Genomic DNA, 12,362 nt, shown 5'->3' on the forward strand with positions numbered 1-12,362 from the left:
GCCCATCCCTGTCCAGCCGCTCCCACCCGGCCTGGCCCCTCCCACCCGGCCTGGCCCCTCCCACCCGGCCTGGCCCCTCCCCTGACCCCCCACCACCGTCTTCCCTCCCAACTTCCCATTCTCCCTTCCATCCTCCCCACCGTGCCTGTATCTCTTTCTTTCTTCTGTCCACTCGTCCTCTTGCCCACCTGTCCTGCCCGCCCTAACCCCCAGCCCCATCTAGCAAAGTTAAAACTGCCCGCACCCTGGCCGGCGGCTAGTCCTCTGGGTACTTCTGTTGGAGGAAAGTCCATCACTGCCGAGGGAGCCGCACGCCCAGCTGACTTCGGCATTACTGTCCAGAACGAAAAGCAGGAAGCCTCCTGCGTGCTGGCGCGGGGGTGGCCGGACCCGCCGCGGTGTGTGGGAGGCGGGGCGAGCGGATTCGGGCGCGAGGGGTGCAGTGGGGCTCCCTGCAGCCCCGCTACCTCCTGGCTTACCTTCTGCGTGACTTTGGCAAGCTGCTTGCTCTCTCTGGGCCTCAGTGTCCTAATCCGAAAAACGCGACTGCTGATGGTTCCCAGAACCAGTTAGAGCCTGGCACACACAGGCCCCTGAGCACATGAGCTCCGGTTCCTTCAGTTTAATGACGATGCTGTGGGGTAGCACTGGGGTTTCTGGACTTCTCCTTGGGGGCTGTTCCCAGGGAGGCTTCCACAAAGGGAGATGGGGTGGAGCTGGAGGTCTGTGCTCCGTCTGGGCTCTAGGTTGGGGGCGGAGGCCTCCTGTCCCCATATTCCCGGTGGTGGCAGTCAGCGTGGCCTCCTAACCCCTCTGCTCTCCGCAGGTCAACTGCAGCGGAGACGCCTCACCCACCCAGCTCTCAGGTCTCTGCAAGGGGGACTTCATGGGGCAGCCTCTCGAGGTACGTGGGTCCCTCTCATAGGTGGGCAGTGGGTCCTCTCTGTCACAGGCAGATCGTGGCGGGCTGAGCTCCCTGAGCTCTGGCAGGTCCCGTGGCTCCTGGACCTGGGGTGAACTAGACACTGGGGCAACCACAGGGCTTCCTGCAGACCTTGTCAGTGCTGCTCTGTAGGCACCTGAGTGAGCAGCTGGTTGCAGGCCTGGCCTGGCGGAGCTCTGTGGCTTGATGGCAGTGGAGGGGGACGTAGCCCAGAGGACTCGGGGGGTGGAGGACAGAGGTATTCTGCCCCTGCGGCTCGCCGTCCTGGCCTGGCTGTGTGCTGGCATCCCCCCCTGCAGGAGCTGGGTCGCTTTCCCAGGGTCACACGGGGGCCTCAATGGTGGGAGAGTTAACTAAGAGAATAGGGGGTCAGGACGGAAAGGGTTTTTAACAGGCTGGACAGAGGGGCTGCCTTTCGTCCATGAAACTGAAGAGCCAGGGCACGTGGAATGGGGGAGCTGTGCGCCTGGCACCCAGTCAGGGGTTTGTGGGCGGGGGCTTGGTTGCTAGAAAGAGTGACTGGGGAAGGGGGTTGGAACAGGAGCGGTGAGTGGATAGCCCTTCCTTCAGATAGCTGTGCTCTGGAATTCCAGGAAAGGGCTAGAAATCAAGGCATTCGCCAGTTCTAGAGTAGGAGGGAGAGGCAGGAGAGCCTGTGGTCTGGGCCCCCCAACCGTGTGCCCCCCAACCATGTGGCCTCCGTTTAGCTGCGGTGGCACCGATAGTGTGTGTTCGCTCCCACGTTGGTGCTGCTGTCCCCGCCCCAGGGGAAGGGGCTGTGAGCTGCTCCGGGTTCTGTGATGGGGGTGCAGGCTGGGCCCCCAGGTCCTGAGAATACATGACCCCCCCCCCTCCAGCCCGAGAAGCGGGGACTTCCTCTGGGGGGCATTAAGAAAGGACATGTCTCCGACAAGCCACATGAACAAGGCTGAGTGACTTGAGACTCTGTCACAGAAATGGGACCAGGACGCTCAGGGTGGGGCGACCCAGAGACAGGCCTACAGGGAGGGGACATCGGGGACCCAAAATGCTCTGAGGGGCCGAACTTCTTCATGACTCCCAGAGTGGCCGTTTCCAGCTCTTCAGGGAGAAGCACTTGTTAGAACTAGAGCTGGTTCCCTGGGTATGTGGGTGGCCCAGGGGTCGGGGGTTCCCTTGACTACCTGGGCCAGACAGAGGCGCATCACCGCTTGGTGGGGTGTTCTGGGGACACCTGCTCAGCCTCACCTTGCCTTTCTTGGGGGCAGAATCTGGCCGTCTTGTCCTTGAATGGCTCCCTCCTGATCGGCGCCTGCACGGCTAGGCTGGAGGCCCAGGTGATTTCAGGGGACACATTCGCCCGGACCCACGTCCACACAGCCTGTGGCCACCGCCGTACCCACCTGGACGCCAGCCTCCAGCACACATGGCCTCCCCTTCAGGCTCTGGGGGTTGCCCCCAACAACCACATCCAGGTGTCTCTAGGGGGACACGATCCTCCCAGGGCCGGGCTGGAGGTGGCCCTTGGCCAGTGTGCCCTGACCGTGCGTGGGGATGTCGGTCCTGAGGCCAACATCACTCACACCAACTGGACCCTGTCCCTGGTGAACCGCTGTCCTCTGCTGGAGGTAAGCCCCCTCCCCACCCCGCACCCCACAGTGCAGAGCCTGGCCAGACCCCTGCCCCCCTCTATATTATTAACTTCCTACTGTATACCCAGCTCTGCTCTCAGCATGAAAAACTCCTGTTGTCTTGCTGTTATCCCCTGATTTGGGGGGAAGCATTGAGCACAAAACTTTGAGCCAAAAAGGAACCCCGACGTGAATATTCTCCCTCACAAAGGGGCCTCCCTGGTTGGCTTCCGCTCTGGGGCTCAAGTTTATTCTTTATTTTATTTTATTTTATTATTTTTTTTATTGTTTTTATTTATTTTTTATTTTTTTAAATTTTTTTTTATCAAGTTTATTCTTTTCTCTTGATCTCGCTCATCCTGCCCATAGGATACAGGGTCTGGGAGCACTCATGAGAATATTGAGAAGTACGTGCTGATTTTTGTGAGCACTGTGTGCTGAGTACTCTCTGAGCCTTCTCAGATGTGCTCCTCAAATCCTCACCCCCCGCTAGGAAGGGGCTGCTTGTGTCCCTGGTCCCGGGGTCTGGGGCCCAGAGAAGCTGGGGGACCGGAGTGGAATTAACCCCATCACTCCCCTCTCGTTCCCATCTTGGGTCCGTGCCTCCGTAAGGGGCATGTCGTCAGCCCTTAGTGGGACAAGTTACTTGGGCTCTCTGCCCTCCAGCCAACCATCATTGATGTCAGTGCTGAATTTTCAGCAGCCGGTGTTTTCTGGATACCTGCCTCTGGCCAGCAAGTCACAAGCATTAACTCATTGACATTTCCCAGGGACTCAGGGTGCTGTGATCAAACCCCATTTCCCAGATGGGTAAACTGAGGTTCAGGTTCAGCAAGATCGAGTCAGTGGGGGACCCAGAACCGGAGCCTACCTCTGCCCGTGGGGTACCCAGGGTATCAGCTACTTTGCAGAGGGAGGTGCTGGTAGAGTTGAGCCCGTAGGGCGACACCGCCATCTTCCCAGCCGGGCTCATGCCCAGCTTCCCGACACTGGCTTCCAAAGCTGCCCTTAACTCCAGCCACTTCTCCATATTCCAGGCAACGGGCATCCCGCAGGCCCTGCACGCTGAGGGCAGCCTGAGCTGGGGCCCCTGTGAGGTCAATCTGGCCACAGGCCTCCACAGTGACCGAGGAGACGCCCTCCTGCAGCTGGCCCGCACCTGTGGGCCCCAAACCTCTGTTGTCGGGCACCTGGCCCACTCCCTGCCCCTGCTGGGCCGCCTGGGCCTGCCCCCCAGCAGCGCCATCAGCCTGGCTGTCCGGCCCCGCCCTGCCGCCCGCAGCTCCCTGGCCCTCCAGCTGGGGCCGTGCCGGCTGCGGGGCATGCTGGAGCAGCATGGGAACCAGAGCGCGTGGACGCTGGCCGCCGAGCCCGGCTGCCCGCTGCTGGAGGTGTGTATGGTGGGCCAACGAGGCAGCTGGGGGTCGGGGGAGGCCTCCAGAGCCCCTGCCAGCGTGCAGCCTGAGCCTGGCCGGCTCTCTCCTCCGCGCTTCTCAAGACCCCTGCCACTCTTCCCCAAATTCTCTCTCCAACACTCGGTTCCTCTCTAGTCTTAAATTCCCATTTGGCAGACGGGAAGATTGAGGCCGAGAGAGATAAGGGTCACTCAGAGCCGTGCCATGGAAGGACCACACAGTTGCAATTTATGCATTTGCCATTTCAGTGACCGTCTGAGCGCAAGAAGGCAATGAGGGGCTCTCTTCTCTGCTGACCGTGGGGACAGGCATGTCTCGGTTATGAAACCACACCTGGGCTTTATCTGGGCCACGAGGTGGTCTGAGAATTCTGTGATATTTGGAGGAGGAGAACCTGAGTCTCAGGAAAGGGGGACATTGAGTTGGACAGTACAGACTCATCCTGCCTGTCACCTTGTCTCTCCCCTCCCAGTGGAGCCTCCTGGGGGTAGGGACAGGGTCTGGTCCCCTCGCATCCCCGGGCACTCACAGATGCCCTGTCACTATTAAATCAGCACACCCCTGAGCCACCCACGAGAGCGTAAAGCATCATGGGAGACCCACCCACTCGCACTCTAGGAGGATGGATAAGTTCCTTTGCTGCCCGGGCCAGTAGCCACTAGCCTCATGTAGCTACCAAGCACAGAGCTCACCAGTGCAACCGAGAAGCTGAATTCCTCCTTTTGCTTCATTTTAATTTCAATGGAAACAGCTCCACATGGTTAGTGACGATCCTACCGGATGACCTAGATTAAAGGCACAGACTGTAGAAGACCGATTGGGTACAGACCTGAGCTCTGCTGGTAACCCCTGGTATCCTGGGCATTCATTCGTTTTGCCTCTTTGAGCCTCAGTCTTCCCATCTGTCACATGGGGACAGCGACTGCCCAGCTCCAGGCTGGGGACAGGCTGAAGAAAGGTGATTCCTGCAGAGCACTTAGCATGAGGCTGTGTGGGTACTGACTTTCTACACTGGTTACTTGTTGTGTGTTGGAACTGCTGCTCTTCCGTGGGGCGAGGGAAGCACAGATTGGGGGGCTGGGGGGGCTGGAGGGGTGAGATGGTGGCAGATGGAGAATCAGATTCGCTCTCCTGACCTGGGACCTCTCTCTGACCCCCTTCTGGTCTGCCAGGGCCTGGGTCTCCCAGCAGGGACGCAGCTCAATGGCTCCCTGCGAGCCACAGGTGGAGAAGCAGCGGTGTCCGGGGCCCTCGCATCGCCCGGCCAGACCGCGTCCCTGACCTTGGTGGCGGCCGTGCACCCATCGGAGGCCACACTCCGAGTGAGGCTGAGTCACACGCTGCCCACGCTGCGGGCCATCCCCCCAGAGGCCTTGCTGAGCGTCCAGCTTGGGTGGGCGGCCGGGCACCGGCTGGGTCTGGAGCTGCAGGCGGAGGCCTGTGAGCTGCAGGGCGGTGGCGAGCTGCGCCTAGACCACGGGCTGCACTGGTGGGTGCTGGCTGAGAGCTCCTGCGAGGCCCTGCAGGTAAGGGGTGCTTCGGTATGGAGGGGGGGTAGGCCCCACAGTCTCCAGGGGGCAGGGCGGGGCCTTCTTTTCAACCACTGGAGAAACAAGAGAGATTAAACCCCAGGGGAAGGGACTCGTCAAATACTTATTGAGCCCACTCTGTGCCCTGGAAATCCAGCCATGAACCAAGCAGAGGTAAATGCCTGCCTAGGGGAGACAGGCAACCCCAGGCATCCATCAGCGAAGTGCAGACTGTATCAGTTAGTGGTAAGGACTATGGGAGGCAGGAAGTGGGAACGGGGGTGTGAATAACAGGACACACACTGCAATTTTTAAAAGTTAGTCAAGATTGGCCCCAAAGACAAGACGACATTTGAGCAGAGACTTGAAGGAGAAGAAGGAGGAGCCACGTGGCTATCTGGGGAGAGAGCCTTCTAGGCAGGGCCAGTGCAAAGGTCCTGAGGCAGAGTCAGAGAGGCAAAGCGTTTGCTAGAGCCAGGGTCACCAAAGCCTTTCTCTAAAAGGCCAGAGAGTAATATCTTCAGCTTTGCAGGTTGTGTAGCCTCTGTGGTAACTACTCAGCCCTGTGGTTACAGCACAAAACACGCATAAACAATAAACACACAAATGGGCGTGACCATGTGCCAAGAAAACTTTATTTATAACAGCAGGTAATGGGCTGGGCGTGGCCCATCCACCTTCCTTTGCTGACTCCTGCTGTATGAAAAGCACAGGAGGTGGGAGAGCGCTCAGATTCAGGATCCTTTGTAGAGGCTGAGACAGAGGACTGGCTGGAGGTTTGGGAGCGGGGGTGCGAGAGAGGGGGCAGGGGAGCAGGGCGTCTCCTCCGCTTGTGTCCCGTGTGTTGCGAGGGCTGGGGTTGCCGGTGCCTGTGACGGGCAGCACAGTGGGAAGAGATGGGCTGGGGAGGCGTCCCCGACCCAGCTCCATCTTGGACGTGTTAAACTTGCCAGGGCTGTTGGATGCCCAGGTGAAGCTATGGGGGGCCGCTCTTGGGGTCAGGAGCTTGGCTGTGGTCTCTGAAAGCCAGGGGGACTGGCTGAGATGTTAATGGGGTGGGTGTGGACCCGGGCAGGGCATCAGGGAGCGGCTCTGGGTACCAGCTACCAAGGACAAGCAAGGGGGGGTGAGAAGCCCCTGGGAGGAAGGCCTTCCAGGGAGGGGGAGGGGGTAAGGGGTTGGAGGCTGTGTCAGGCAGGTGTGGGTCTCAGCAAAGCCCTTGCTGGCAAGGCCATCTGGGAGGCCAGGAAGCATTAGACTGAGACGTGGCTCTGCCCCCTTGTCTCTGGGTGGCTTTGAGCAAGTCATCGTTTCTTTCTGGGTCTCCGTTTTATCACAAAATGAGGTGTGAAGACCCCTCTGCTATCAGGATTAGTTAAAACGGCAGACACCCGCTGCCCAGCACGGCCCAGTGGGGTCTGGAGAATGGACGTGTCTTTCTCTGCCCCGTGCTAAGGCAAGGAAGCCTTGGAGGGCTCTTGCGTGTGCTGGCAGCTCTCTGGGAGAGCTGGGTCTGCCCCCGGAGGGGAGAGGCAAGAGGAGGAGGGCTCTCCAGCTCCTCTGGTTGTAAGATTGTTGGGCAGGTTGGTCCACAAGACCGGGTTCTCCTCCGGCCAAAATCAGATCCCTGGGGATTTGGGAAGGGCAGGGAGGCAGGAGGGGGAAACTCATTAAACAGTGGAGAGAGCCACAGCCGGGGGGCCCTCGGGCACTTTGAGACCGTGATCAAAGCCACAAACCCTGTCCTAGAAAGACGTTCACATCCCACTGGGTGAACAGTTCGAGAGGGAGGTCTTAGGACCCCTGATCGAGAGCCCTGCTTTTGTGTCTCAAAACCTCTCCAGGCCCTGGGGGTCCCGGGCCGAGTCAACAGCTCCGGGGCCGTCGCCGTGAACTCCATGGCTGTGGACGCCCGGGTGCTAGTCGCCGTGAACCACAGCTCGCTGCGAGGACTGCTCACCCTCAAGGCTACTGAGGTCAGATCACGGGGGTCGGGATGCCTGGGGACACCAGGGAAGGGGTGCTGAGGCCCGAGGAGAAGTACCGGTGCTCTCCTAGCGCCGAGATGGGAGCCTCGGGACCCGTACGTGGAGGCATGAGGCTTCCACTTTTCTCTTGCTCGTTTGCTTTAAAATTAAAAAAAAAAAAAAAAAAAAAAAAAAAAAAAAAAAGTCTTATGGAAATGTAACAGACATGACAGGGAGAGGACAGAGATGAAAAGTACTCAGTCTGGTGGCATTTTCACAAGAGCAAATGAAAGTGCAGAATGTGACCAGAACCCCAGACGCCCCACTCGGGCCTCCTTCTTCTCACCGGGCACACCCAGGAGCCCCCCACCCCCATGCACGTTCTTGAATGTCCCGTCCGTCCGCAGAAGCCCGCAGCGTGTTCCTTTTCACACCTGCCTCCTCTTCAACATGTTTGCACGGGGCACCTGGGGGGCGCGGTCATTGGAGCATCCGTCTCTCGGTTCCGGCTCAGGTCCCTCTCTCGGGGCTGTGAGTTCGAGCCCTGTGTCAGGCTCTGCGCTCAGCGTGGAGTCTGCTTAAGGCTTTCTCTCCCCCCACCTTCTTCCTTCTCCCCTCAAATAAGTGCATCTTTTTTTTTTTTTTTTTTTTTTTTTTTATAAGTGCATCTTTTAAGAGCCACACCAAAAAACCATTAGGTTTGTGAGATTTCCTGCCTTGTTTTCGATCGTACCTCATTGCCGTATAGTATTGGACAGTGTAGATGTATTACAGGCCATCTGTGTTTCTACCCATTAGCTTTTGGGGGCTGTCATCCTCTTACTGTAGATCTTGTTAATTAGTCATGCACCTGTTTTTATTTTGTTTTAAAAATTTGTATTGTAAAATACATATAAAATTTACCATCTTGGGATGCCTGGAAGGCTCTGTCGGTTCAACGTCTGCCTTCAGCTCGGGTCATGATCTCAGGGTCCTGGGATCGAGCCCCGCATCAGGCTCTCTGCTCAGTGGGAAGCCTGCTTCTCCCTCTGCCTGCCGCTTCCCCTGCTTGTGCGTGCTCTCTGTCTCTCTGACAAATATGTAATTTTTTAAAAAAATTAACCGTATTAACCATTTCTAAGTTGAACGTTCAGTGGTCTTCCTACCCATGTTCTTGTGCAGCTCTCTCCACCCTCTGTCTCTGGGACTGTCTTCCTACTGCACAACGGAAACTCTGTCCCCATGACACAGCAACTCCCCGTTCCCTGCTTGCCCCACCCCAACCCCTGGCAACCGCCATACCCTTTTCTGTCTCTTTGGGTTTGACTACTCAGGGCACCTCCTCCAGGTGGAATCACACAGCATCTTTCTGTGACTGGCTTCGTTCGCGGACCATCATGTCCTCAGGGTTCCCCCACATTGTCGCTGCTGTCAGAGTGTCCCTCCTTCCTTAAGTCCCAGCAACGCCGCGTGGTGTGGACAGACCACACCGTGTTGCTCATCCGTCCCCTGATGTTCAAGTTGTTTCCGACCTTTGAGTACCGGGAGCAGTGCTCCTAGGGCCACGGTTACGCAGATCTCTTTCCAAGACCCGGCTTTCAATTCTTAGGGACGCAAGCGTCCAGTTTTTGCCTCTTGCAAATAACACTGCCTCAAGCTCGCTGGTATGCCTGTGTTTCGGTGAACACGGACCGAGCGGAACCGCTAGATCAGAGAGGGTGTGCGGGCTCAGCCCCGCCTGCTTGATTCTCTCAGAGCTCGCCGGCCTGCCCGGAGCTGCCTGGGAAAGTCGCTGACCATCACTTCAGTAGACAGAGCGTTCTTGCAGGGCTTTCTTCACACCCTTCTGTGGGCATCATCTGAACGTCTCGGGAGGGGTTTTTTTTTTTGGTTTTTTTGTTTTTTTTGTCTTTTATTTGTCCAGATGTTTTTCTCTCTGCTACATCCCAACCTGCAAGGCGCGTCTTTCTCCAACAGTCTGTGGGTCCCTCCCTCAACCTTGCCGAAGCCTTTCTTTCTGAGGTTCCTTTCCTCCCCCGTGAACTTCGCACTCGCCCCTTCCTTTCTATCAGGCATCCCAAAATCACGTTCGCTGCCTTTGGTGGGAATTCCCCTGACTGTTCTTCTAGGGTGCGGTAGACAACAGGGTGGGGGAGACGGGGCTTGATTTAATGTCTGAGTAGTTTATGTTCCCCTCCGTGGGGGACTCTGGCCACCTACCAGGCATGGAGTCTGTTTCTCTGCCTCCTTTGCAGACCCAGCGGGAGGTGGCTATGTTGCTGGTACACAGCTTCCCCCAGCCCAGCCCCTTGGGCCTCCCAGCCCGTGTCCTTCTGGATCTGGCCACCGAGAGCCACGGGCCGGGCTACAGACGCACCCTGCGGGTCCAAGTCAACGACAAACAGGTGTGGTGCTCAGCAGGCCGGGCCTCTGGGAACTGGGTGGGGGGGGGCGGGGGGTTGTGGGGGTCCTGGGGACAACCCAGCCCAAGGCCCAGGTCTCACAGTCGTCCCCGTGGGCAGGTCTCGGAGGAGTTGACGTTCACTCGGCAGCCAGAGCACGTCTCCCTGTCCTACACGCTCTGGCACAACGTCCCCGTGCTGCGGACTCTGTGGCGGGCGGACAAGCTGGGCCTGCAGGTCAGCCTCGGCGAGCGCCGGTGATCATGGAAACTCGTGCGTGCGTTTGTGCTTTCGTGCATTCACTCAACAAACGTTCTCGGAAGTCAGGTGGATACAAAGGGGAGGTGGAACAAGGTTCCAGACTTCCCTCTGAGCCTCAGTCTCCTCATCTCGATAGTAGGGAGAGGGCTCCTCTCCCTAGCCTAGCCACGTGCCCCTGGGTTCACAGCCTCCCTGTGGACCGAGTGCGTGTGCTTGACCCCACTTTTTAGCCTTATCCACCTGCTCTCAGCCTGGGCATTCTGCGCCAGTGTCTCTCTCTGCTGCACGGAAGCTCCCCCCTTTCTTCTTCTTTAGGCCCCACACGCACAGGTCTGTATACTTGTGTCTCTCCCCTTGGAGGCGGATGGGCTCCTGGCTGGCCCAGCCTGGCCGCAGACGCGGATGGTGTGTCCTCCCAGATGTGCCCGGAGCCCGACCCCTTGTTCCCCACCTCCAGCTGTGTCCTCTGCTCCAGGCCATCTCGGGTCACACCCAGGTTCCAGCCACCTAGCTGGGCTCCCGCCTTCACTGCTGCCCCCTCGGGTCTCCACCCAGAGTCGAGCCCCTCCACGTCCAGCCTGGCCCCAGAAACCTCGTGCAGGCATCTGGTGCTGTGCCCTCTCTGAGCTCACCTGCCGGGGGCTCCCCGCTTGCTGACTTCCCTCGGGCTCGCTGGCCCCTGTACTCAGGCTCGCCAGATGTTTCTTCCCTTCGATGCCCACCGCCCGCTCCTGGCCTCCCCAGGTCTTTGCACACATGTCCCCTCTCTGGCCTTCCCTGAAGATCCCTGCCCTGGCCCGTGTCTCCCCCACCCGAACCCTCTGTAAAGAAGATGGCTTTGCTTCTCGTCTGCCACTCAGAGCACACATGGGTCCAGACGGCTGGGGACTCCCCCACCCATGACCCATTTGCTAGTGCCCCCTTCCCTGCCCGCGGATGTGTTCAGCCCTGAGCCCTACTTGAGGGATTTTCACGGGCATTCATCCGGTGAGTGTGCTGGATCCTCACTCGCCCCGCAGCCTCTCCTCCGCTCCCTGAGGACAGGGACCGGGGGCTGAAGTTTCCAGCTTCTCACCAGGGCTTGGTCTTTCTGGGGAACCCACCGAGAGTCCCCTCAGTAGAACAGAAAGCACTGGTCTCACCCACGAAATTCCAAGGGATTGAGGAGCTCCAGTAAGACGCTCCCCTCTCCCACTCACTGGGGAGCTTTCAAGGGCGGGAGCTCTGGGTCAGGGACGGGGATCACAGACCAGATGTGGGCAGGACCCGGGGACAAAGGCATAGATAGCTATGCCTGTGTATTTCTTACTATCTCACATGCTCCCCGATTGCTTTCTCTTTTCCATCCTCTTTCCGTCTGGCCCGCGATGGCTTCTACCTTGTCCTGGTCTGTCTCCCACAGCTGGCCTCCAGGCTGCACGGCCCCAGCAATCCCGTGTGTGGTGCACGACGCATCTCTAGGTGCAGGACAGGGCCCGGCACTTAGTAGGCGCTCAGCCAGCATCACCGAAGAGCAGGACGGCACTTCCTGCTTTGTAGAGCCACTGACGCCACGCAGCGAGGGGCTTTATGCCCCTGCTGGTCGCTGCTGCTCCAATGGGGGGCAGAGGCCACAAACTCAAAGTCTTTGGGGGCCAGGTAGAGAGCTGAAAATGGGTCAGGGGGCTGCTTGGGGACATAGAGAGCTCGTGCCTGTTGAAAACCTTCCAAAGCTATGTTTTATTTTGCAAACATTTTTTATGATAGTATAATATATTAATGTGTTACATTTTAAGTCTTTTTAAAAAAATTTTATTTAATGGTGAGAGAGAGCACAAGCAGGAGGAGTCGCAGGCAGAGGGAGAAGCAGGCTCCCTGCCGAGCAAGGAGCCCAGCGTGGGACTCGATCCTAGGACCCTGGGATCATGACCTGAGCTGAAGGCAGACAGCTAACCCACTGAGCCACTCAGGCGTCCCCCATTTTAAGTATTTTCAAGCATTTTCAAGGGCACCGGGTCTGTTCATAGTGGTGTGCCTTGGTTCTCTCCTTCTAGAACTTTTTTTTTTCCCCATTCATTCCAGAGCTTCTTAACTACCCCACACGGAAACCCTGTAGCTGCAAGCAGCCATTCCTGGGCCAGCACACCCCACCCAGCAACATAGCGCATGTCCCCTTGCTCTTTCCTAAACTGAATCCTGCAAGTCGCGGGTCTCGGCTCCCCACCCCCCACCCCCACAGTGCTGTGGGTCTTTGGGAGCCGGAGTGAGCTGGGCCGG

General features: G+C 58.2%; 1 protein-coding gene across 4 annotated transcripts in view; it reads left to right on the forward strand.

Moving 5' to 3' along the window:
* Positions 1–12,362, forward strand: part of LOC101689973 — a 127,060-nt gene that overhangs the window by 88,939 nt on the left and 25,759 nt on the right. For all 4 annotated transcript variants that reach the window (XM_013055141.2, XM_045072035.1, XM_045072036.1 and 1 more), the window contains 7 exons: positions 827–904; positions 2,191–2,550; positions 3,591–3,944; positions 5,141–5,494; positions 7,342–7,473; positions 9,699–9,848; positions 9,966–10,082. In XM_013055141.2, the coding sequence (XP_012910595.2) occupies positions 827–904; positions 2,191–2,550; positions 3,591–3,944; positions 5,141–5,494; positions 7,342–7,473; positions 9,699–9,848; positions 9,966–10,082 (1,545 nt within the window). The remainder of the gene's footprint in view (positions 1–826; positions 905–2,190; positions 2,551–3,590; positions 3,945–5,140; positions 5,495–7,341; positions 7,474–9,698; positions 9,849–9,965; positions 10,083–12,362) is intronic.

Source organism: Mustela putorius, unplaced genomic scaffold (assembly GCF_011764305.1).
Source record: "Mustela putorius furo isolate JIRA1106 unplaced genomic scaffold, ASM1176430v1.1 tig00004007_pilon_pilon_pilon, whole genome shotgun sequence".
Lineage (NCBI taxonomy): Eukaryota > Metazoa > Chordata > Mammalia > Carnivora > Mustelidae > Mustela > Mustela putorius.